The sequence below is a fragment of the Somniosus microcephalus genome, chromosome 3, assembly GCF_052327205.1.
Source record: "Somniosus microcephalus isolate GS21.2 chromosome 3, FLI_Smic_1.0, whole genome shotgun sequence".
Taxonomy (NCBI): Eukaryota; Metazoa; Chordata; class Chondrichthyes; order Squaliformes; family Somniosidae; genus Somniosus; species Somniosus microcephalus.
In genome coordinates, this window is record NC_140989.1 from 310,285,304 (window position 1) to 310,311,733 (window position 26,430).

General features: G+C 45.0%; 1 protein-coding gene across 3 annotated transcripts in view; it reads right to left on the minus strand.

Moving 5' to 3' along the window:
• Window positions 1–26,430, minus strand: part of faf1 (Fas (TNFRSF6) associated factor 1) — a 499,151-nt gene that overhangs the window by 191,501 nt on the left and 281,220 nt on the right. For all 3 annotated transcript variants that reach the window (XM_085982899.1, XM_085982900.1, XM_085982902.1), the window contains exons 9-10: window positions 23,072–23,167; window positions 18,235–18,358 (exon numbers count right to left, since the gene is read on the minus strand). In XM_085982899.1, the coding sequence (XP_085839025.1) occupies window positions 18,235–18,358; window positions 23,072–23,167 (220 nt within the window). The remainder of the gene's footprint in view (window positions 1–18,234; window positions 18,359–23,071; window positions 23,168–26,430) is intronic.

Here is a 26,430-nt window from a genome sequence, read left to right on the forward strand (position 1 = left end):
CATGGTTTGACTGCATCTAAAATGCTGTGTTCAATTTTGGTCCCTTCACATGGTGGGGGAGTTCAAGGTCCTGGAAAAGGTTCAGAGGAGGAAAACTTAACTGAAACCGAGTTTAAAGGCCCTTAGTTATCAGGAGAGGCATACAGACCAGGAGCTAGAAATTGGGCACCTTAGCGCCTCCAGTTCCTGCCTCCGGGGAGGGGGGAATAACGGGGCGCTAATCACTTATCGGCCGGGCGTGGCGAGAAGAACGTCTCCTGCTATATTTGGCGGGAGGTTTGCAGCGGCGGTATGGCGTTATGCCCCGATCTCCTTTGCCCGGAGATAGCGATGTCATCGCCGTGGCATTGCCCCAGTCCCGAACTTTGGTTACACCCCCTGCAGCATCGCCAGGCAAAAACACCAGCAGCTGCAGGAGGCGTTCATCGGGAGGCTGGGTGCTTCGGGGGTGATACCTAAAAGGCGGTGGCCAAGGTAAGCGAAAAAAATTCTGAAATGCTGTTTCTGGCTTATTTTCATTTCTCTTCGCCAGCGATCGATCAGCCCGGCACTCTGCCAGTTCGTGGCTGCCATTGGGGACCAGGTTAAGTTTTTTCCTTGCAGAGCCTGCAGCGATGGCCCTTCCCTTTAAGGGAGGGAAGGAGCCTTCAAACGCGGCAGCACTGCATGGTCCATTGTGCAGCGCTGCACATCTACCGCCTGCCTCGCTCCAAGAAGGAAGTGAAACACTTGATTTAGCGCTCCACTTCCTTCCTGGAGCGCAAAACCGAATTTTTTTAAAAGTTGAAGAACATTAGCGCCCAGCGCTAATTTTTTCAACTTTTAAAAGTTAGCGCCCCAAATGGGGCGATACCGAATTTCTCCCCCAAGGACTTTTTACTTTGGAAAAGCATAGACTTCAAGGGGCTATGTTTAAGATCTTTAAAATAATAAAAGGGATTAGATTTTGCCTATGTGGATCGGTTACTTGAGCTAGATAGCAAGGGAGGACTAGGGGACATCACGACAAGTTACTAAAACATAGAGTTAGGTTATACGCTAGGAAGTGCTTCTTTCCAGAGTCATTGGCCTCTGGAATAAGTTGTCAGCATATACGGTGAGTGTGAATTTGCTGCAAGTGTTCAAGAAGCAGCTTGATGAGGTCCTGAGAGTGGAAGACATCTTGTGTTATAAAAATAGGTGAGTTAATGGCGATAGTGATACCAATCATCATGGTCTTCTGAAGCACACTTGAATGCTTATGGGGGTTGCAGACAAATTTCCGACAGTTGTTTCCTACATTGGCCCAAGAATTTTTCAGGAGATTGCATGACTGTAAAGCAAAGAGGGAATGGGATAGGTTTAACACCGTGCATATGTTATAACATGTTGGGACAAGACAGGCTTGGTGGACCAACTGATCTTTTATCATATGCTTATACAGCTGTTCAAATGCACCTGATGGCTTGGATTTACACGTCGCACTCCTCTGGCGCCACGATCTTTGTTACTCTTAATTCCCGGGTTTCACTTGCACTGGTTCATCACCCTCTGCTGGTGTGCACAGTTAACACTATGGACCTCTTCTGGACTCCAAGGTCAACCCCTGATAGACCCTGGTCAACTCACCACTCCCTCTTACCTCCCTCAATTCACTGGACAATCTCCACCTTTCCTCTTCCAACAGCTCCTGGATCTATGCTTTCTCTACTACTTACTGCGAACCTGGTCATTGGTCGGTGGATACTCCAAGTTCACTCATGCTATTAAGTGAACTGAATCCCACCACAGCACTTGGTTTTCAGACTTTAATTTTGGACTGTTTCACATCATCTTCTCCCCACTCAGTTTATTATTGCTACACGTCTCTCCTAATCTCTGCCACACCTTTGTAACCTAAATTCACATTGTGCCCATTCATATGTGCATTTTGGCTGCTGCTCCAGAACTGAACCCATTACTCTCTCTCTCTTTTTCTATTATTGGTCCCTCCTGGGGCCTTCTCTCCTTTTGTTGTGTCTGCGTGTTGATAGAGACACTGAAGACAGGAGTTGGTTTCATAGGTGTTTACTGAACAAAGTCTGGAGGGGAACTAACGGATACAACACAATATACAGGCTTATATAGCCCGAGTGGCCATTACCGGCATTACAGTACACATGGGGCTCTTAAAGGCACATACACTACAATTCCTCCCCTTTTAGCCAACCAGTACATAATATTTTAAGTAATTATTAATTACATGTTACAAGAAAAATAATATACACATTGCTGCAGTTAATTAATTATAAGTCAGTCTCTCTGGAGGCTTCCTGACTCGGTCCGGATAACGCCTCGGTGGTGTAGTAGTTTCTGGTGGTGTAGTAGGTTCTTTTGGCAAGGCTGATTCGGCTTGAATGCCAGTGTCGGGTTCATCGGGTTCCAGTACCACAGGATCGGATGTAGATATGGGTATCTCTACTTCATCGTTAGGCGTATAGAGTTGTGGTGTAGGTTGTCCCTTTTCGGATGACTATGATCTGGTCAGCATGGCGCCTTATTATGCTTTCTCCGATGTCCACGGTATACATCAGCGGTCCTAGTCGTGTGCAGATAGTTCCAGGCTGCCATTTCTCGGTACGGTAGTCCCGGGCCAAAACTTGTTGACCTATCTGGAAGGTTCTAGTTGGCCTTTCATTCATGCCTTGAAATTGCCGGTTCTCCACGTCCCTTCTGATGTTGGGCTTGATCAAATCCAGCCGGCATCTTAGGCTTCTTTTGAAGAACATCATGGCGGGAGTTTGGTTTGTAACCATATGTGTTGCATTCCTGTATGCGAACAAGAAGTTATCCACCTTGTGCTGAAGTTTTGTGTCTTCATTACCCATGGCCTTTATGGCCTTCTTGAAGGTCTGGACAAACCTTTCAGCCAATCCATTGGTGGCAGGATGGTATGGGGCGGACGTGTAGTGCTTAACCCCATTGTTTTTTTTAAGAACTTCCTGAATTCTTCGGACACAAATTGCGGTCCATTATCAGAACACATCTGTTCAGGCAGCCCATTCCTGGCAAGTATGGTCCTTAATACTGTGATGGTTTTTTCCGTGGTGGTGGAGGACATCTTTATTACCTCCGGCCACTTGGAGTGTGCATCAACCGCGATTAAGAACATTGAGTCCATAAATGGACCAGCAAAGTCGATGTGTACCCTTTGCCAGGGAGATGAGGGCCACTCCCATGGATGTAGAGGGGCTTGTGGTGGAGCGTTTTGGACCTTCTGGCATCCTAGGCAGCTCTTGGTCATTTCTTCTATGTCTCCATCGATACCTGGCCACCATACAAACGCTCTGGCTAGGTTCTTCATTTTCACTCCACCCAGATGCCCCTCGTGGAGCTCCTTTAGCACTTTATCCTGGAGTTTGGGTGGAATCACCACTCTGGATCCACACATCAAGGTTCCTCGGCATACTGACAGCTGTTCTCTTCTTTGCGAGAATGCTGGCAACAGTGGTTCGCCATGTGCTGGCCATCCCTTCACCGTTAAGTCGTAGACTCGTGAGAGAGTCGGGTCATTTCTCGTTTCCTTTTCAATGGCAGAATTTGTTACTGGTAGACATTCCATTATGGTTGAGTGGAACATCTCCACTGGGTCCACTGTAGGTGCCTCTTCTATCGCTGGCAACGGTAGGCGCGATAAACCGTCAGCATTCCCATGCTGTTTTGATCCTTTGTATTCTATGTTGTATTGGTGTGCCCCTAGAAAAAGGGACCACCTCTGTAGCCTTTGCGCTGTCATAATGGGAACACCCTTTTTAGGGTTGAATATGGAGACGAGGGGTTGATGGTCAGTCAACAAGGTAAATTTTTGTCCGTCTAGGTAATGGTTGAATTTCTTCACACCCCATACCAGGCTGAGTGCTTCCCTGTCGATTTGGGCATAGTTACGCTCAGCTGAGTTCAATGAGCGTGACGCAAAAGCTATCGGTCGTTCCGAGCCATCAGGGAATTTATGCGATAATACTGCTCCTATGCCGTAAGGGGATGCATCGCACGCCAGTCTGATTGGCAGTGATGGGTTGTAATGAGCCAAAACTTCTTTGGATGTGATTAAGTCTTTGCATTTATGGAAGGCACGTTTACAGTCTTCGTTCCATTTCAAAATCACTCCTGTTTGTAGCAGTTCATTAAGAGGGTGTGAGAAGAGTTGATAAGTTCGGTAAAAAATTACTATCATAAATTATTAATCCCAGGAACGACCTTAATTGTGAAACATTTTCAGGTGCTGGGGCTTTTATGACCGCTTCAATTTTTTCAGGTGACTTATGCAACCCTTCCTTATTAATTATGTGGCCACAATATGATATTTGATTTTGGAAAAATTCGCACTTGGGGCGATTTGCTCGTAGGCCCCGTTCTCGCAGCCTAGTGAGCACCTGCTCCAAATTGGCAAGGTGCTCGTTGTCGTTTTCTCCTGTTGCAAGGATGTCGTCTAGGTAGCATTGAGTCCCCGGAATCCCTTGGAGGACTTGCTCCATAGCTCTTTGCCAGATAGCTGGAGCGGATGCTACTCCGAAAACCAGTCGATTGTACTGGTACAGACCTTTGTGTATTTATCGTGAGATATTTTTTTAGAGGCCTCTTCAACTTCCATCTGTAGATATGCCTGTGCCAAGTCAATTTTGGTGAAACGTTTCCCTCCGGATAGTGAGGCGAAAATATCTTCTACTGTACCGTGTGAAGGACCGGGTTTACAGTCACCTTGAAGTCTCCACAGATGCGAATTTTTCTCTGTTCTTCAGATTTATCATTATTCAATGCTTTCTTCACGACTGGAACAATGGGTGTTGCCCACTCGCTCCAATCTATTTTGGATAATACGCCTGCATTTTCCAAATTCTCCAGCTCTGCCTCGACTGCTGGGCGAATTGCGTATAGCACCGGTCTTCCACTTTTATTGAGGCGGTGATGCCTTTCAAGGTTCCTAGTTTCTCTTGAAACACTTCTTTGGCGTTGGCCAAGATGTCTTTTAATCGTTCAGGTAGGACGTCATCGTTTTTTTTCTTACTGGTCACCGTCAGTGCCTGAATGGAGTGCCAGTCTAAACGTATTTTCCTGATCCATTCACGTCCCAACAGCGGTGGGCCACCATCTTGTAGAATGTATAAATACAACTTTTGTATTTCCTTGCCGTTGTATACAACAGGCACCCTTATTTTTCCTTTGGGGTATACTTTCTGCCCCGTATATGTTTTCAAGATAATGGATGTGTCTTTTACAGGCATATGCGGAAATAGCCGCTCGTAATCCCGTCGATTTATGATGGTCAGAGCTGATCCTGTATCTAGCTCCATTTTAACTGGGGACCCTGCTATCATGAGGGTAACCCAAATGGTCTGGTAATCATCTTTGGCAAGTACATTATGTAATTTGAGACAGCTTAGTCTCTTGTTTCCGGAGTCGCTATCGCTCTTCTGGTCTTCGGAGCTACTGTCCGTCATCATTTGTACCTTTCTGTACTTTTCTTTATTGATTTTTTTTCCCCGTCTGTGGATTTATTTTGTCCAGATCGGCATACCCGTGCAATGTGTCCAATCTTTCCGCATTGCCTGCATGCTTTGTCCTTGAACCAGCAATCCCTCTGGTTATGGGTGGATCTGCCACAGCGATAACATCTCTCGAAACCCTGTGTCATTTCATGGGTGCCGAAGTCCTGTGTCTTTTGTTGTATCTCTGCAGCTCCTCTTGCAGCTGCTTCGTATGATACAGCCATACTGAAAGCCTTGTCCAGTGTTAAATCTTTTTCAGAAAGCAGCCTTTTCTGTGTTCCTTCACTTAAGAGACCGCAGACGAATTTGTCTCGAAGATAATCTGCTAGTCCTGCCCCGAATTGGCAGTGTTTTGATAGCTTTCTTAATTCGGTGAGGTAATCAGCGTTACTTTCATTCTTGTGTTGATTTCTCTTGAAGAATTTGAATCGTTCCGCTATCAGCAGCGGTGTTGGGTTTAAGTGCTCCTGTATGGTATCAACAATTTCTTTAAAATTCTTGTCCTTTGGTTTGGCTGGAGTGATTAAATTTCGTAACAGCCCGTATGTCTTTGCGCCCATTAGATTTAGCAGTACTGAAGCTTTTTTTTTTCCATCTTCTATTCCATTTGCAGTGCAATATACCTCCACTCTTTCCACATATGTGGTCCAATCCTCTATCTCGTTATCAAAAGCATCAATATTGCCAGACTTGGGCATCTTTGAAAAGATATGGCGCTTCCCGCGCTTTTCTTTCTTTTCTGCAGAAAAGATATGGCGCTTCCTGCCGCTGCTGCCGATGATAACGCTGTTTCCCGCGGTTTCCGTTCTTTTTTTTTTTTAATTTAAAGTTGGAGACTCATTCCCGCCGGACTTTCTCTCTAGGTCTGAACGCCGACCTGCTTGCGGCGCCGGCCGTCTCCCGAGTGTTCCCTCCCCGTCTGTTACTGCTTGCCTCCGCTTTCGCTGCTTGGCCCAGCTGTAGAGCCAGCCGCTGGAGCCCCAGCCTGACACCCAGGAAGGATTAGTGCAGTACCTGCCACCAGCTTGACCAGCTGGTGAAACCACAGCTTCTTTCACTTTCTTGATTTTTCTGGACGCCAGAGGAATCGATGCCCTTGAGGTGCCGCCAAATTGCAGGTAAGTCCGTTTCCACTTCGTCGCCACTGTTGTGTCTGTGTGTTGATAGAGACACTGAAGACAGGAGTTGGTTTCATAGGTGTTTACTAAACAAAGTCTGGAGGGAAACTAACGGATACAACACAATATACAGGCTTATATAGCCCGAGTGGCCATTACCGGCATTACAGTACACATGGGGCTCTTAAAGGCACATACACTACACCTTTCCTTCCCTTTCCCTCACCTGGCTATGTCACCCTTCATTCTTCTCCTCTCATAATTCGCCCCGCTGATCCTGACCTCATCACGACTCCTTTGCCTTCCTTCTCTCCTGCTGCTGTTTTATGCTTAAATTCCATTTGAACAAATCCATGGCTGAACCGGAGATCAGCTCTTACAAAAGGTAGGTACGGCAAGGAAATATTAGGGCCCAAGTGATCTCCTCGATTAGTTTTGATCGTCATGAAGAGGGGGGGGGCGGGGCAGAGAGAAATTTCCCAGAATTTTCCCCCCCGAATTGGTGTGGGTTTTTTCTGTTTTTTTCACCTCTCCCAGGAAATAACATGGATTTGGATGGGGTGGAGAGTGTACATATTGTGATACACAAGGTATCTCAACTGTGTGGGACAGGCTGGATAGACCAGAGGATCTTTTCCTGTCCGTCATTGTTCGAATGTACCATTTGTGCCTCTTTCGACATTCTCTGATGGGCCTAGTGTGGCACCTGTCACTGACTCGTTGTGTACTGTAATCCCAATGGCTCCATCCTACTCTCTCGTTAAACTTCCCATTCTGAAGGTTAACCATACTAACTTCCTTCTCATCCTGCTTATGCCACCCACCAATGTTCCCCTGGACTCTGGTGGCAGATCAACAATCACTGCTCCTTCCTGCATTTATAATGTCCATTCACTGACAAACAAGGACTTTGGCATTCACCAACTCATTGTGGATCATCACACTGACATCCTGGCTTTGATGGAAACTATGCACACAGAACGCTTCTCCATCTTGTACTTTCAACCACCTATCTTGTTCAAACGTTCAATGTGGCAACGTGGCCCTCATCAGCAAGTCACAAGGGGGTGTTTCACTCTATCCCTTTTCTATCTACCCTTCCTTCAATATCTGACTATGTTCCATCCCTCTGGACTCTCCTTTAAATCCCTAATGCCTACTGCCCACTCCCCCGCACAGTTATATACTCCCTTCTTTCTTCCCTCATCCTCTTTAACAAGTAACCCATCATCCTCGGTGATTTCAACCTACATCTCAACTCCTCCTGCCATCTCTCCTCCAAATTCACTGCTCTCCTGTCCTCTTGAAACATCTCCCTCCACACAAACTCTCCTAACCCACATTCACGCCCATCTGCTCAAACTCGCTTCTTCCTGTGGCTTTTCCGTTCCCCTGGTCTTGATCACTGATGAAACAATCTCTGTCCAATTCCTCACTTCCCTTACCACCCACATCCGCCTCGCCTCCTTCAACTTCATTTCCTGCTACATCGGTCGCTGGGGAAAAAAAACTCTCCCCTAAGTTACATACAACGACGTCCAATCTCTAAACTGCTTAGACTATGACACTCCATCTGCCACAACACCGCTACAGCTGTTGATTTGATAATCCATTCCTTCACCTCACCTTTGATGCCGTTGCCCGCAGCAAAATCTTCACTGTCTCCCATCCCCTTCATTCTCTCTGGTATAGCCCCATCTTTGCTCCCTCATATCCAAGAGGCGCAAACTGGTGCAAGCAGATTTAGCTATCCATTGCCTGATCTGGCTTCGTCACATTAGCTCTACTGAGCATCGGTCGCTTCTATCAAAATAACCATGACTCTAGGATCATCCTGAACAGTACAGATACTCCAGGCTTCTTTCCGCCACTACGAATTGCCTCCTTAAACTCCTTTCCCAATGCTGCTAGATAGCAGTGCACCACCCACTAAGCAAAAAACTTGGTCTGAAGCAGAAAATAACCACTATTAGAAAGAAAGCTCGGGAAAGCAATAGTGGTAGGGGATTAGATAGTCAGGGGAACAGACAGGTGTTTCTGCGGCCGCAGACGTGATTCCAGCATGGAATGTTGCCTCCCTAGTGCCAGGGTCAAAGATGTCACTGAGTGGCTGCAGAACATTCTGAGGGGGGGGGGGGCAGTGGAGGGTGAACAGCCAGAGGTCATGGTCCAAATCAGTACCAACGACATAGGTACAAAGAGGGATGAGGTCCTGCAAGCAGATTTTAGGGATCTGGGAAAGAGGTTAAAAAGCAGGACCTCAAAAAGGTTGTAATCCCTGGGTTACTCCCAGTGCCACGAGCTATTGAGTATAGAAATAGAAGGATAGAGCAGATGAATGTGTGGCTGGAGAGATGGTGCAGGAGGGAGGGCTTCAGGTTCCTGGGACATTGGGACCGGTTCTGGGGGAGGTGGGGCCTGTACAGGTCGGACGGGTTGCACCTCAACAGAGCCGGGACCAATGTCCTTGTGGGGCCGGGGGGGTGGGGCGGCGTTGCTAGTGCTGTTGGGGAGGGTTTAAACTAATTTGGCAGGAGGATGGGCACCAGGATGTAGCATTAGAAAGGAAAACCAAGGTGCACAAAGGATTGGGAGAGACAGATAGCACTACACTAAGAAATAGTAAGGTATCAGGTGGGGTCAGACTAAGAATACAAGAAATAACAACAGAAAATGCTGGAAAAACTCAGCAGACCAGGCAACATTCGTGGAGAGAGAAATAGAGTCAACGTTTCAGGTCGAAACCCTTTGTCAGAGAATACAAGAATGTCTAATATCGGTTTACAGTGCATGTGTGTAAATGCACAAAGCATAGTAAATAAGGTTGGTGAGCTGCAGATGCAAATAGCCACATTGGAATATGATGTGGTGATAACGGAGACCTGGCTCAAAAAGGGGCAGGACTGGGTTTTAAATATTCCTGGCTATAAAGTGTTCAGGAAAGATAGGGAAGGAAAGAAAGGAGGTGGGGTGGTAGTACTGTTTAAGGAGAATATTACAGTGCTGGAGAGAGAGGATGTCCTGGAGGGGTCAAGGACAGAATCTATTTGGTTAGAGTTAAGAAATAATAGAGGTGCCATTACATTACTAGGTGTATTCTATAGGCCACCAACTAGTGGGAAAGATATAGAAGAGCAAATTTGCAGGGAAATTTCAGAGAGGTGCAAGAACTATAGAGTAGTGATAATGGGGGACTTCAATTATCCTAATATAGACTGGCATAGTAATAGTGTAAAGGGCAGAGATGGGGAAGAATCTCTGAAGTGTGTTCAGGAGAACTTTCTTCATCAGTACGTTTCCAACCCAACGAGGAAGGAGGCATTGCTGGATCTGGTTCTGGGGAATGAGGTGGGTCAAGTGGAGCAAGTGTCAGTAGGGAAACATTTACAACAGTGATCATAGTATCATAAGGTTTAGATTAGCTATGGAAAAGGAGTGGGAGCAATCTAGAGTAAAAATACTTAATTGGAGGAAAGCAAATTTCAATGGGTTGAGAACGGATCCGACCTGGGTCAATTGGAATCAAAGATTGGCAGGCAAAACTGTAATCGAACAATGGGCTGCCTTTAAAGGGGAGATGGTTCAGGTACAGTCGAGGTACAGGAAACTCTCACTTAAACGGCACCTAAATATCCGGAATTCTCTATTAACCGTCAAAATTCTCACTCTGAAAACAACACCTCAATAACCGACAATGTTGCCGAGTCCGAGTCTCCCGTGGTGGCCGAGTTAGTCAGTGGAAGTAGTTCTCCAAACTGCCACTACTCGGCTTCTTGGCGAAGTCGGAAGTCGGAAGACCTCAATACCCCTGTAACAAGAGTCTGACTCTCCCGCGCTGCCGGTAGTCTCTTCTGATCCGCCATTTTACAGGGGTGCTGTGCGTCTTTCACGCTGCTGGTAGTCATTGCATTGCATTACCCATAACTGGCAGTATTGTACTTAATCAAGCATCTTCAACCATCCATTTAACACAACATTCTATAGGTGAGTACCCAATTACTGCATACTGCACATTTCTTGATTTTTTTTTTCTTTTTTAAAAATAGCCTAGGTAGATAACCCTCTCCGTCATCCAGAATTTTTGATCAACCAGCAACACGCCAGTCCCGTCGGTGCTGGATACCAGAGAGTTTCCTGTACATTCCCATGAGGGGGAAAGGTAGGGCAACTAAAGCCAGAGCTCCCGGTTTGACGAAAGAGATAGAGAGTAAGATGAAGCAGAAAAAGAGCACGTATGACAGATGTCAGGTTGAGAATACGAGTGAGAATCAGGCTGAATGTAGAAAGTTCAGAGGGGAAAAGAAAATAAGAGGAGCAAAGAGAGAGTATGAGAATAGATTGGCAGCTAACATAAAAGGGAATTCAAGTGTTCTATTGGCATATAAATAATAAACAGGTAGTAAGAGGAGGGGTGTGGCCGATTAGTGACCGAAAAGGAGACTTACACATGGAGGCAGAGGGCATGGCTGAGGTACTAAATGAGTACCTTGCATCTGTCTTCACCAAGGAAGAAGATGCTGCCAAAGTCATAGTGAAAGAGGAGGCAGTGGAGATACTGGATGAGATAAAAATTGAGAGAGGAGGTACTTGAAAGGATGTCTGTATTTAAAGTTGATAAGTCACCAGGACTGGATAGGATGCATCCTAGGATGCGGAGGGAAGTTAAGGAGGAAATCGCGGAAGTACTAGCCATAATCTTCCAATCCTCCTTAGATACGGGGGGGGGGGGGGGGGGGGGGGGGAGCGTGCCAGGGGACTGGAGAATTGCAATTGTTACACCCTTGTTCAAAAAAGGGTGTAAGGATAAACCCAGCAACTACAGGCCAGTCAGTTTAACCTCTGTAGTGGGGAAGCTTTTAGAAATGATAATCAGGAAGAAAGTTAACGCGGGAAACCGGAACTTCCGTTCCCTTAAAGGAAGGGGTTCACAGGTCGAATGCGTGCGCTGGAGAGGCAGCGCGTATGCCTGGAACTTCCGTTTTTTTCCCAGATTTCTCCGGGAGGGTAAGTCTCCAGGAGCTATGCTTTTAAAAAGCAGTCGCAAGGCCTGCTTTTAACAGTCACTTGGACAGTGTGGATTAAAGAAAGGCAGCATGGATTTGTTAAAGGCAAATCATGTTTAACCAACTTGATCGAGTTTTTTGATGAGGTAACAGAGAGGGTTGATGAGGGCAATGCGGTTGACGTGGTGTACGTGGACTTCCAAAAGGCGTTTGATAAAGTGCCACATCATAGGCTTGCCAGCAAAGTTGAAGCCCATGGAATAAAAGGGACAGTGGCCGCATCGATACGAATTTGGCTAAGTGACATCAAACAGAGAGTAGTGGTGAACGGTTGTTTCTCAGACTGGAGGAAGGTATACAGTGGTGTTTCCCAGGGGTCAGTACTGGAACCACTGCTTTTCTTGATATATATTGGGCCAGAAATTCAGGTCCCCACGGGCGAGTACGCGCTGGGTACTCATGTGTAGGCCCAATGAAAGTGCCGGTTTTGTGCATGCGCGGAAAACCGGAACTTCCGTTCCCTTAAAGGAGGGGGTTCACAGGTCGCATGCGTGTCCAGAGAGGCAGTGCGTAAGCCTGGAACTTCCGTTTTTTTTCCAGATTTCTCTGGGAGGGTAAGTCTCCAGGAGCTACGCTTTTAAAAAGCAGTCACAAGGCCTGCTTTCAACAAGGTAAGTGGTGAATTAAGTAAAATTAAAACATTTTTTCCCCACAGGTGATTTAAAAAAAATGTATTTGAAGTTTTAGTTATGTTTTGAGGCTGAACTCTAATCATAGATTTGACAGGCCTTCCTGTCAAATCTATGAACAGAGATTCCCTGCTACGATTGGCTCTCCATGGCCCACGTGATCCATGGGGACGCTTCGAACTAACTGCGCCCCTGGGATACGCAAGCACTGCGCGCCGGCTGTTGGAGCAGGCCCAGGCTTGGAATCCCACGCAGACCCACAGCACAACGACCGGCACGCTTAAGTGCAGGTCGGAGGCATGCACCCGCGGGAAGCCTCCGACCCGAATTTCTGGGCCATTCAGGACTTAGACTTGGGTGTACAGGGCACAATTTCAAACTCTGCAGATGAGACAAAACATAGACAGGCTGGTGGAATGGGCAGACACGTGGTAGATGAAATTTAACGCAGAAAAGTGTGAAGTGATACACTTTGGTAGGAAGGACGAGGAGAGGCAATATAAACTAAAGGGTACAATCAAAGTGGGTGCATGAACAGAGAGACCTGAGGGTATATGTGCACAAATCGTTGAAGGTGGCAGGGCAGATTGAGAAAGTGGTTAAAAAAGCATACGGGATCCTGGGCTTCATAAATAGAGGCATAGAGTACATGAGCAAGGAAGTTATGATGAACCTTTATAAAACACTGGTTCGGCCTCAACTGGAGTATTGTGTCCAATTCTGGGCACCGCATTTTACTAAGGATGTGAAGGCCTTAGTGAGGGTGTAGAAAAGATTTACGAGGATGATTCCAGGGATGAGGGATTTTGGTTATGTGGATAGACTAGAGAAGCTGGGGTTGTTCTCCTTAGAGGAGAGAAAGTTGAGAGGAGATTTGATAGTGGTGTTCAAAATCATGAGGGGTCCAGACAGAGTAGATAGAAAGATCACTTATTACTTGGAGGGTGCGCGTCTAGGTGGGGTAGAAGAACAAAGGGATCTCGGAGTACAAATACACAAATCAGTAAAAGTTGCGACACGGGTTAGCAAGGCCATAAAAAAAGCAAACCAAACGATGGTCGAAGGTTGTTTTTGTGACTGGAAGCCTGTGGCCAGTGGGGTACCACAGGGATCGGTGCTGGGTCCCTTGCTGTTTGTGGTCTACATTAATGACTTGGATATGAATGTAAAGGGTATGATCAGTAAGTTTGCGGATGATACAAAAATTGGTAGGGTGGTAAATAGCGAGGAGGGTAGCCTCAGTCTGCAGGACGATATAGATGGGTTGGTCAGATGGGCGGAACAGTGGCAAATGGAATTTAACCCGGAAAAGTGCGAGGTGATGCACTTTGGGGGGACTAACAAGGCAAGGGAATACACAATGAATGGAAAGACCCTAGGCAAGACGGAGGGTCAGAGGGATCTGGGTGTGCAAGTACACAGATCCCTGAAGGCGGCGGAACAGGTGGATAAGGTGGTAAAAAAGGCATATGGGATACTTGCCTTCATTAGCCGAGGCATTGAATATAAGAGCAAGGAGGTTATGATGGAGCTGTATAAAACACTGGTTAGGCCACAGCTGGAATACTGTGCGCAGTTCTGGTCGCCACACTACAGGAAGGATGTGATCGCGTTAGAGAGGGTGCAGAGGAGGTTCACCAGGATGTTACCAGGGCTGGAGCGCTTCAGCTATGAAGAGAGACTGGGCAGATTGGGTTTGTTTTCCTTGGAGCAGAGGAGGCTGAGGGGGGACATGATTGAGGTGTACAAAATTATGAGGGTCATAGATAGGATGGATGCTGAGGAGCTTTTTCCCTTAGTAGAGGGGTCAATAACTAGGGGGCATAGATTCAAGGTAAAGGGCGGGAGGTTTAGAGGGGATTTGAGAAAGAACTTTTTCACCCAGAGGGTGGTTGGAGTCTGGAACTCACTGCCTGAAAGGGTTGTGGAGGCAGAAACCCTCACAACATTTAAGAAGCATTTGGATGAGCACTTGAAATGCCATAGCATACAAGGCTACGGGCCAAATGCTGGAATATGGGATTAGATTAGACAGGGCTTGATGGCCGGCGCGGACACGATGGGCCGAAGGGCCTCTATCCATGCTGTATTACTCTATGACTCTATGACTAGGGATAGAATTGAAAAGTAGAGAAGTTATGCTAAACCTGTATCGAAACTTGGGTTAGACCACAAGAGTACTGTGTACAGTTCTGGTCGCCATATTATAAAAAGGATATAGCGACACTGGAGAGGGTGCAGAGAAGATTTACAAGGATGATACCAGAAATGCGAGGGTACGCGAGGGTGAACAGGCTGGTTCTTTTTTTCTCTTGAAAAAAGGCTGAGGGATGACCTAATAGAGTGGTGAGAATGTGGAACTCGCTACCACAGGGAGTGGTTGAAGCAATAGTATAGATGCATTTAAGGGGAGGCTGGACAAACATATGAGGGAGAAGGGAATAGAGGGTTATGCTGATAGATTTAGACGAGGATGGGATTCCAGCAGAAATCCTTAAAAAAGGTGGCCCTGAGCTCCTGACACACATACATGCCTTCCTCCTAAAAAATATGGCAGCAGGAAGAAATTCCACAAGATCTCAGACTCTTTGATTGTTACTATCTTTAAAAAGGGGGGAAAGTCGGTGTGTGGTAACTACGGAGGTATCTCCCTTCTTTCTTCCACAGGAAAAGTGCTTGCCCGTGTCCTTGCTAACAGACTTTTGCCGTTATCTGAGGAGGTGCTTCCGGAGTCGCAGTGTGGTTTCCGACCATCCAGAGGAACAGCTGATATGATCTTCACAGCACGTCAATTACAGGAGAAATGCCGTGAGCAAAAGCAACCACTGTTCATAGCTTTCATAGACTTAACTAAAGCTTTTGACACCGTCCACCGCCAGACTTTATGGCATATCTTGTCTAAGCTTGGTTGCCCCGATAAATTCATCTTAGTTCTGAGGCTGCTACATGACATGTCCGCAGCAGTAGCGGTTCTATTTCAGAGCCCTTTACAGTTGAGACAGGAGTAAAACAGGGCTGCATCATTGCTCCAACCCTTTTTGCAGTGTTCATCTCATCAGCAATGATCTGCCCACCGGAATTCAAATCCTTTACCGTACTGATGGCCAACTTTTCAATCTCAACAGGCTTAAGGCCAAGAGCAAAGTCTCCATCACTACCATTATGGAGTTACAGTGTGCAGATGATAACGCCATCACAGCTCTTTCCGAGCATGATCTACAAAACACCTTGAATGCTTTTTCCAGAGCCTACAAACTTCTGGGCCTCACCATGAATATAAAGAAAACCCAGGTGCTCCACCAGCCATCACCTAATCAGCTTGCAACTCCTCCCTCTATAAAGATTGATAATAACACCCTTGAAAATGTCAACACCTTTCCATATCTTGGTAGCCATTTATCCTCCAAAGCTGACATTGATTCTGAAATCCATCACCGCCTGAGTTGTGCAAGTGCAGCCTTTTCTAAACTGAGGAGGAGAGTCTTTGAAAATCATGACCTCCAAGTCCAAACTAAAATTCTTGTATACAAAGCCATCATCCTTCCCACCCTTTTATATGGAGCTGAAACCTGGACTACGTACAGTAGACATCTCAAAGCCTTGGAGCAATACCACCAACGCTCTCTGCGCAACATCTTGAGGGTCAGCTGGGAGGACAAGCGTACCAACTGGAGTATACTTGGAGGCCAATATCTACAGCATCACTACGCTCATCATGCAGCATCAACTCCGATGGATTGGACATGTCATTCGCATGTCAGACTCACGTCTCCCAAAACAGGTTCTGTACTCCCAGTTGAAGGGCGGGCAGAGGTCTCCTGGTGGTCAAAAGAAGCGTTACAAAGATAACATCAAAGTAATCCTTAAAAAGTTCCATATCGATATTAATAACTGGAAGGAAATCGCACTGGACAGAGACAATTGAAGAAAATGCATCCACAACGGTGCCGCACTACATGAAAAGAATCTCCAGCGTGCCGCTGAGGATAAACGCCAGCGCCGTAAGGAGAGACAACAACTTAAGAGCCATACTCCAGTTACTACCAATAGTCTTACATGCCCACACTGTAGCAGAGTCTGTGGATCTCGGATTGGCCTCCACAGCCACCTGAAGACCCACAAGTAGATGACTGATGAAGGACATACCATACTCGAATTCGAGTGGTCGCCGATGATAATGATGAAGGGGAGGCTGGACAAACATATGAGGGAGAAGGGAATAGAGGGTTATGCTGATAGATTTAGACGAGGAAAGACAGGAGGAGGCTCGAGTGGAGCATAAACGCCGACATGGACTGGTTGGGCTGAATAGCCTGTTTCTGTGCCGTATATCCGATGTAATCCTACGTAAAGATAGAGAAAAACTGTTCCCATTAGCGGAAGGGTCAAAAACCAGAGAACACAGATTTAAGGTGATTGGCAAAAGAACCAAAGGCAACATGAGGAAAAACCTTTTTACACAGCGAGTGGTTAGGATCTGGAATGCACTGCCTGAAAAGGGTGGAGGAGGCAGACTCAATCATGGCTTTCAAATGGGAATTGGATAAGTACCTGAAGGAAAAAAAATTGCAGGGCTACAGGGAAAGGGCGGGGGAGTGGGACTAGCTTAAGTGCTCTTGCAGAGAGCCGGCACTGGCTCGACGGGCCGAATGGCCTCCTTCTGTGTTGTAACCATTCTATGAAAACAGAAAAGGTAACCTGTAGAATGACTTGATGCAAAAGATGCCAGATCATCAACACAGATACCATCATCACACGTGAGGACACCACCCGCCAGGTACATGGTACATACTCATGTGACTCGGCCAACGTTGTCTACCTCATACGTTGCAGGAAAGGATGCCCCGGAGCATGGTACATCGGCGAGACCATGCAGACACTGCGACAACGGATGAACGGACACCGCACAACAATCGCCAGGCAGGAGTGTTCCCTCCCAGTCGGGGAACACTTCAGCAGTCGAGGACATTCAGCCTCCGATCTTCGGGTAAGCATTCTCCAAGGTGGCCTTCGAGACACACGACAACGCAAAATCGTCGAGCAGAAACCGATAGCCAAGTTCCGCACTCATGAGGACGGCCTCAACCGGGATCTTGGGTTCATGTCACGCTACATGTAACCCCACCTGAGAGTCATCCAGACTCGAGTCGTCGTTGGCTTGTTCCCTCTGCACAGATGTGGCCAGACCTGCTGTGATTTCCAGCAAAGTTTTTTGTTTTTTTCCCTGTTTTTCATACAGACCCCAGCACCTGCAACATTTGACCCCTTGTGACCCCAGCTCGTTGTTCTTTGATGTACAGGAAACTTTCTGGTATCCGGCATGGACGGGACCGACATTGTGCCGGTTCAGCAACAATTCTGGATAACCGAACGCTATAGTGAAAGATACGGACCTTAGAGCTCCGTATGAAGCAACAAACCCTGTTGCTAACAGCTTCAGAAGAACATCCACCAGTTGCAAGCGTCTCTGTAGCTTAGCAACAGCTGCAGCCAAACCCTTGCTTTCCTCAATTTGTTGCTGTGCAAGTAATAAAAGTTAGCTGAAACCGACTCCTGAATTTTGCCGGTTAACCGACATTTCCGGTTATTTAGGGGCCGGTTGATCGAAAGTTTCCTGTAATGTTTTCCTGACTGACCTGTCTGGACACCATTCACACCTTTGATTGCTGTGATTATCTCTCTGCCGAGGTGTGATAAAGGGCAGTTAGAAAGATTACCTGTAATCATCTGGCAGTTTTCTCTGACTATATATACTGTGCTTATATGCATCTCTTCAATTCACCTGCCGAAGGAGCAGCGCTCCGAAAGCTTGTGATTTCAAATAAAGCTGTTACATTTGTCCACCCCAGTCCAACACCGGCATCTCCACATCATGATGCAAAAGAGACAGTGTTGGTTATTACTGGTAATACCAACTTACTCATTGGAGACTTCTTTGATCCCGAAGATACCATGCCAAAAAGTTCACCATCGTCCACTCCAAACTCAGTAGCATCTTCAAAATCATCTCCCTCACTGTCACTGACCATGTGAACATCAGTGCACTGCATAAAGAATTGAAAGCAATCAAGTCAATGAACTCCACCCATGGTCAATTGCAATCAAAACAGTTTTTAAAGCAATTTATAATTGGTAAAGCACTAATGAGGACAACATTTTAAAATATTCAACTATGTGAAAATAGCAGCATTAAAAAACTGAAGAAAAACATAAAACATCTATTGCATTTCCTTTATCAATTCTCTCTGTTACTTCTTCAAAGAATTCTAGAAGGCTGGACAAGAATGACCTGCCCTTTTGTAATCCTGGCCCTGATTAACTAATGTGTCTCCAAATGCTTAGTAATTTCATCTCGTATCTAGTAGTTTAGCACCAACTGAAATTAGATAAACCGGTGTATAATTTCATGACTTATTCCCTTTTGGAGTTCTCCAATCCTTGGACATAATTTTTTGTTTGTGAAATTTTGGAATTATAGCCAAAACTCTGCTTCCCCAGCTTTCCTCTGAATCCTTTCACTTAAGTATCAGGTCCACAAGATTAAATTTGTGTAACTTCTTTAGTGCCATTTTTCTTTGAATAATTATCTCCACTAACCGTTCTACACCCAACTCTGGTGGTACTGTACTACAATCCCAATATCGATTTCCTCTGTGAAAACTAAGGCAAAGCGCTTATTTAGTATCTCTGCCGTTCCCTCACGCTCCATGACACTCCATCACTTCGTGGCCTTCCCTCTACTTTAAAGGTCCTCTTACTACTAATGTGTCTTTAAAAGCCTTTTTATTGCCCTTTGGTTTTTTTTCCTGCAAATTTTTCCCCTCATTCCCTGTTAGCCTTTCTAATCTTTTGTGTAATGTTCCTGTATTGTTTACATTTGTCCTGGCTTTCATTTTATTATGTGCCCTCCCAGCATTAAAAGCTACTTTTTAAAGTTCCAAATTTGATCGAATCACCCTATTCACTCATACAACTCCAACCTTTAATAGACATCCTTCTTTTCCCTTCCTGAACTGATGTAAGGAGAAAAAGATTAAACATTCAGATAGTATGCAAATTATTCTTCAAATGAAATGGAAATGTCCAGTTTATGCTTTTTTTTGGATCATCTCCTGTCCTGAAAGTACCAACCCTTGCTGGGGTACAGATCGACAGGTGCCAAAAACCCTCTGGTACCTCAGTCAAATGAGCTCTCTTAGTCATTGTCTACGCTCTCATTATCAGCACACAGTTCAACCATGAAGGGCATCACAACCAGTATCACACCAAACCTCATGCTCTTCATTCAACACTGGAGAGGGTGCAGAGAAGATTTATAAGGACGATACCAGAAATGCGAGGGTATACCTATCAGGAAAGGATGAACAAGCTGGCTCTCTTGAAAAGAGAAGGCTGTGGGGTGACCTAATAGAGGTCTTTAAAATTATGAAAGGTTTTGACAGAGTAGATACAACAACATCTTGTATTCATATAGCGCCTTTAACGTAGTAAAATGTCCCATGGCGTTTCACAGGAGTGTTATAAGACAAAAATTGATACCGAGCCACATAAGAAATTATAGCAGATGAGCAAAAGTTTGGTCAAACAGGTAGGTTTTAAGAAGCATCTTAAAGGAGGAAAGAGAAGTAGAGAGGTTTAGGGAGGGAATTCCAGAGCGTAGGGCCTAGGCAGCAAAAGGCACGGCCACCGATGGTTGAGCGATGATAACCAGGGATGCTCAAGATGGCAGAATTTGAGGGGCACAAATATCTTGGGGGGTTGTGGGGCTGAAGGAGATTACAGAGATCGGGAGGGGCGAGGCCATGGTGGGATTTGAAAACAAGGATGAGAATTTTGAAATCAAGGCGTTGCTTAACCGGGAGCCAATGTAGGTCAGCAATTACAGGGGTGATGGGTGAACAGGACTTGGTGCAAGTTAGGATACGGGCAGCCTAGCTTTGGATGAGCTCAAGTTTACGTAGGGTAGAATGTGGGAGGCCAGCCAGGAGTGCATTGGAATAGTCAAGTCTAGAGGTAACAAAGGCATGGATGAGGGTTTCAGCAGCAGATGAGCGGAGGCAGGGGCAGAGACGAGCAATGTTAGAGGTGGAAATAGGTGGTCTTCGTTACGCCACGGATATGTGGTTGGAAGCTCATTTCAGGGTCAAACGGAGAGAGAATGCTTCCACTTGTGGGGAAGAGCATAACTAGAGGCCATAATTATAAGATAGTCACCAAGAAATCAAATAGGGAATTCTGAAGAAACTTCTTCACCCAAAGAGTGGTGAGAATGTGGAACTCGCTACCACAGGGAGTGGTTGAAGCAAATAGTATAGATGCATTTAAGGGGAAGTTAGATAAGCATATGAGGGAGAAGGGAATAGAGGGTTATATGCTGATAGAGTTAGATGAGGAAAGATGGGACGAGGCTCGAGTGGAGCATAAATGCTGGCAGTTTACCCTCTTCCTACTGGAGAAGCACCTAGCCAGTGCTAGGGAATCATGCACATAATGTTGTATTGCTCTGTCTGTGCCAGAATACTTCAATCACATGAAATAATGGTTAATAAACATACATTCTGACCAATACAGCCTCAATTCAAACTAACAAATTATCAATTATGTGATCAATCTATTAAAAATGGTGACCAATTTTTTAAAAATTCTGACACACATTTTACTAAATTATATTTATCAAGAACTTATAGGTTTGACTGTAATACTGACAGTGCTCCATTCATTTTAAATGATTACCGTCAACGTTATGATTGGAAAACCTAGGCCAGAGTATTGAAGCAATAATATAAAACAAGTGTCTCATTTAGAGCTATTCAAATTTGAAAATGCATTTGCATTATGTTATAGAGAAATATATGTTTAACAATATGCATGTTTATTATGTGGTTAATTCACTAAAAAGGTTTAAAATGGCTTGCCTATTCCTACAAACAGAAACTGAAGAACTGGGCAAGGTGAGTTCTTATCATTCACATTCAAGCAGCAATAGAACTAATACTTCAGTGACAGAACCCAAGACAAGCTCATGATGTGAAGACATAAAATCTATTCATTAATTATTCATAGAGTCATCTATGGCTAGGCTGTTCAAGTTAATTACATGCAACCACAGCAATAAAGCTGCAGTGGCTTATTTAGAAAAGGTGAACCAAAAGCAGTACTATAAAATAGTATGCATTTCTCATTTGCTTATAAAGAGATTAGATAGTAAAGCAATCATTGCTTAGGAGCTTTATGGAACACATATAGCCTTTACTGAAGATGACTAATGGTAACATACAGCAATTAGGCAGCACAGAAGTTGTTTGATATTTTAACCAAATTTGTGTTTCCTCTCCTCCCCAGCTCTTACATAATCTGCACTACCAGGAGAATAGGAGAAAGTTGTGGCTTTCTTCAATCACATCCCATTCTGCTCCATGAATGTTTATTGTACAACTGGATAGTTGTAAGAGCATCAGCTTTTACCTGCTCTCATGGGGAACAAGTATCAAGAGCACTCCACATGACCCAAGAACCTATAATCCTTTATTTTTTTTCATTGGATGTGAACGATACTGAAAAGGCCGTATTTACTGTCCTACTTAGCTACACCAAGAAGCTGGTGGTGGTCCTTCTCCATGAGGCGATGGTGCTCAAACAGTGGTGTTAGGTAATGAGTTCCAGGATTCTGAACCAACAATGAAGGAATGCCAATAGATGTCCAAGTTCAGAAGGCATGTGACATGGGAGTGGAACTTGTAGGTGGTGCTCACATGATCTTACCACTCTTGCCCTGGTTGGTAGAGGTTGCAGGTCTGGGAAGTACACTGAAAATAAGCTTGGTCAGTTACTGCAGTGCATCCTGTAGATAGCACATACTGCAGTTGTAATGTGTCAGTGCTGCAGGGGGTGGAATCTAGGTCCAGTGTCAGAGTGCCAATCAAGAAGACTGTTGATGACTGCATTCGGCATCACCGAGACACTTCTTGTTCCAGAAATACATTCAAAAGAAAAAGTTGCAACACTTTTAAAAATGTTTTTAAAACTCCATTGCACAAAGTACTCGTCAACAATTTCCTCAAGTTTTAATGTAGAAGATCAAAGGTTGATCTGATATTTGTGATGCAGCTACTTCTATGGTGGGTTTTTGATTAACCAGAATGTCCATTTGAGGTCAGAGCAAGAAAAAGTTTTTATTTGACCTGAAAGGCCAAATGAAAACTTTTTTTAAAAACTTGCTCCAACCTCAAATGGATGTTTGGAGCTCAAAGAAAATAAAAACGATCGTAAAGTTAACCTTTTAAGAAATCAAGGGTTGAGATAGATAAAATAAGCTAGATGAGGCAGAAAAAGTAGTTTAAGTTAAATAACAACAGAAATAGGTGAGTACAGGGCCAGTGAATTACTGCAAACCATTTTATTTAAAAAAAATTAAATTTAAGCTGCTTTTTAAATGTTTGTTATTTCAGTTAAAATTACTGTGATTATTGGTGTAATATTAGTGTTTATATGGAGATCTCATGGCATGCAAGCTAAAAATGCAGAGACCACATGCTCCACAGAGAAGGAAATTTCCCACCGTCAGCAGTCCAAGGATACTGACCCAACCGTCACAGCTACGTACGTATATTGTAAGAGTAAATTTAAACCTAATATTTAGAATCAAATATGTTAGCAGAACTAAATATGACAAGAAAATACAGAGAAGCCATTTAAAAAAAAGTATTTAGCAAATACATTATTTCAAGTTAAATTAAAAAACAAAATGTTTGTTTTACCTCTTCAGACTGTTCTCGGGTTTGCGCAGGTGAAGGTCTTTTACTGACTGTTAGTCGATGGCAGGGATAACTGAGTCCAGCGGCAGCCAAAGCAACCTGCAAAAAGTTTGAGTCAGAGTAACATTAAATAAATCAATATGCTATACAGGTACCTCAGAGATACATTAACAGAGATTCGTATGGTTTTCCAGCTTCCTGCTTCAGTCAGAAATGAGTTGCTCAAACAGCTCCAAATGCCTAGTACTGTATTTTGTTGTTACCAGTACATTTACCTTTACAAATCACTGGTTAGGCCTCAGCTGGAGTACTGTGTACAATTCTGGGCACAACACTTTAGGAAGGATGTCAAGGCCTTAAAAAGGAGGGTACAAAAGGAGGTTTAGCAGGATGATACCAAGGATACCTCGTTACAGCCATGGTCCAAATATGGACAAAAGGGCAGAATTCCAGAGGTGAGGTGAGAGTGACAACCCTTGACATCAAGTGTGGCATCAAGCAGCCTTAGTAAAATTGAAGTTAATGGGAATCGAGGGAAAAACTATCCATTGGCTGGAGTCATATCTAGCACAAAATGGAAGATGGTTGTGGTTGTTGGAGGCCAATCATCTCAGCCCCAGGACATCACTGCAGGAGTTCCTCAGGGTAGTGTCCTCGGCACAACCATCATAAGGTCAGAAGTGGGGATGTCGCTGATGATTGCAGTGTTCAGTTACAATCGCAACTCCTCAGATAATGAAGCAGTCCATGCCCACATGTAGGCTTGGGCTGGTAAATGGCAAGTAACATTTGCATCACACAAGTGCCAGGCAATGACTATCTCCATCAAGAGAGTGTCTAACCACCATTTAGCAGCATTACCATCACCAAATCCCCCACCATCAACATCCTGGGGGTCACCGTTGACCAGAAACTTAATTGGACATAACTACTGTGGCTACAAGAGCAGGTCAAAGGCTGGGTATTCTGTGGCGAGTGTCTCACCTCCTGACTCCCCAAAGCCTTTTCACCATATACAAGGCACAAGTCAGGAGTGTGATTTTGTTATTCGTTCACGGGATGTGGGCGTCGCCAGCAAGGCCGGCATTTACTGCCCATTCCTAATTGCCCTAGAGAAGGTGGTGGTGAGCCGCCTTATACAACTGAGTGGCTTGCTCGGCCATTTCAGAGGGCAGTTAAGAGTCAACCACATTGCAGTGGGTCTGGAGTCACATATAGGCCAGGCGAGCCACTCGCCACAGAATACCCAGCCTCTGATCTGCTCTTGTAGCCACAGTATTTATGTGGCTGGTCCAATTAAGTTTCTGGTCAGTTATGACCCCCAGGATGTTGTTGGTGGGGGATTCAGCGATGGCAATGCCATTGAATGTCAATGTGCGGTGGTCAGACTCTCTTGTTGGAGATAGTCATTGCATGGCACTTGTGTGGCACAAATGTTACTTGTCACTTATCAACCTAAGCCTGAAAGTCATCCAGGTCATGCTGCATGCGGGCATGGACTGCTTCATTATCTGAGAAGTTGCGAATGGAACTGAACACTGTGCAATCATCAGCGAACATCCCCACTTCTGATCTTATGGTGGAGGGAAGGTCATCAATGAAGCAGCTACAGATGATTGGGCCTAGGACACTAACCTGAGGAACTCCTGCAGTGATATCCTGGGGCTGAGATGATTGGCCACTAACAACCACAACCATCTTCCTTTGGGCTAGGTATGATTGCGGCCAGGAGAGAGTTTCCCCATTCCCATTAACTTCAATTTTACTTGGGCTCCTTGATGCCACACTCGGTCAAATGTTGCCTTGCTGTCATGGGCAGTCATTCTCACCTCACCTCTGTAATGAGGTCTAGAGCTAAGTGGTCCTGGCGGAACCCAAACTGAGCATCAATGAGCAGGTTATTGGTGAGTAAGTGCCACTTGATAGCACTGTCGACGACACTTTCCATCACTTTGATTTGTCTTTCTTATTCCCTATTGAGCAAAAAACCCCTCCGTTTCCTCCCCAATCCCAGGATCACAATTCTTGAGCTGGCTATTGAGAGGCATTTCAATGCACTGTAGCACTGCTTTTGCAATTTGTTTCTCATTCACAATTTGCATTTTTGTAAATAAAAACACTTCAGTAGTGTTTGAATTTTATAGTCTTATCCACATTTCAAGCTGCTTTTTTAACTACTGACAGGATGTTCCTGAATTTTCTTTTCATGGACCAGAGCACCAAACACTGTTTCTGATAAAATTTTGAACACGTCCAAGTCCATAGCACACTTTTTGTTTAAAGTGAAATCAGAGACACCACGGACCACACCTCTGACAAATTTTGCATGCTCGAGCTGATGTTCTTCTCTGCATAATACCTCAGCTTGGACGGTGACAGGGTGATCTTTGGCATCCTACACTTTGGTTGTAACAAATTGCTATTCCTGTACTAATATTCAGCTAGTTACTGGCACTTACATTCAACTCTTTTTAGCTCTCCATTCCTGTTGTAATTTACAGGGTTCCCAGCAACCCTGCAGTTACACTGGGCCTTCAGTGACACTGATGTCCTGGTGGCAGCACTAACAGAATCGAGATATCACGCAACGTAGGATGCCACAAGACATTTTGAAGACATTGGGGCATTTGATATAAACTAAATACATGTTGAGATAAATATGGGTACCTTAGCAAGCCGAAGTAGCCACCATTAAGGTGCTTGTTTATTAAAGAGGCTTGTAGCCATTAACTGCTTATTTTCCATTGTACACAAGTTTGCAAATCTCAGAGAAAGTCAGCTCTTAAGCAGTCTATTCTTTTGTATTTTTACATAAGAACAGAAGAAGTAGGCGCACGAGTAGGCCATATGGCCCTTCGAGCCTGCTCCGTCATTCAGTAAGATCATGGCTGATCTTCAGCTTCAACTCCACTTTCCCACCCAATCTCCATATCCCTTGATTCCCCATGAGTCCAAAAATCGTTCTATCTCAGCCTTGAATATACTCAATGATTCAGCATCCACAGTCCTTTCGGGTAGAGAATTCCAAAGATTCACAAGCCTCAGTGAAGAAATTCCTCCCCATCTCAGTCTTAAATGGCGGACCCCTTATCCTGAAACTATGCCTCTTAGTTCTAGACTCTCCAGCCAGGGGGAACAACCTTTCAGCATCTACCCTGCCAATCCCCCTCAGAATCTTGTATGTTTCAATGAGATCACCTCTCATTCTTCTGAACTCCAGGAGAGTATAGGCCCATTCTACACAATCTCGCCTCATAGGACAGCCCTCTCACCATTACAATTTCCTCCCTCCCCCACTGTTCACTGCATCTAAATGTAGAGCAAAGTGACATCTTTGGGGCTCCATTGAGTAAAGGTGTAAT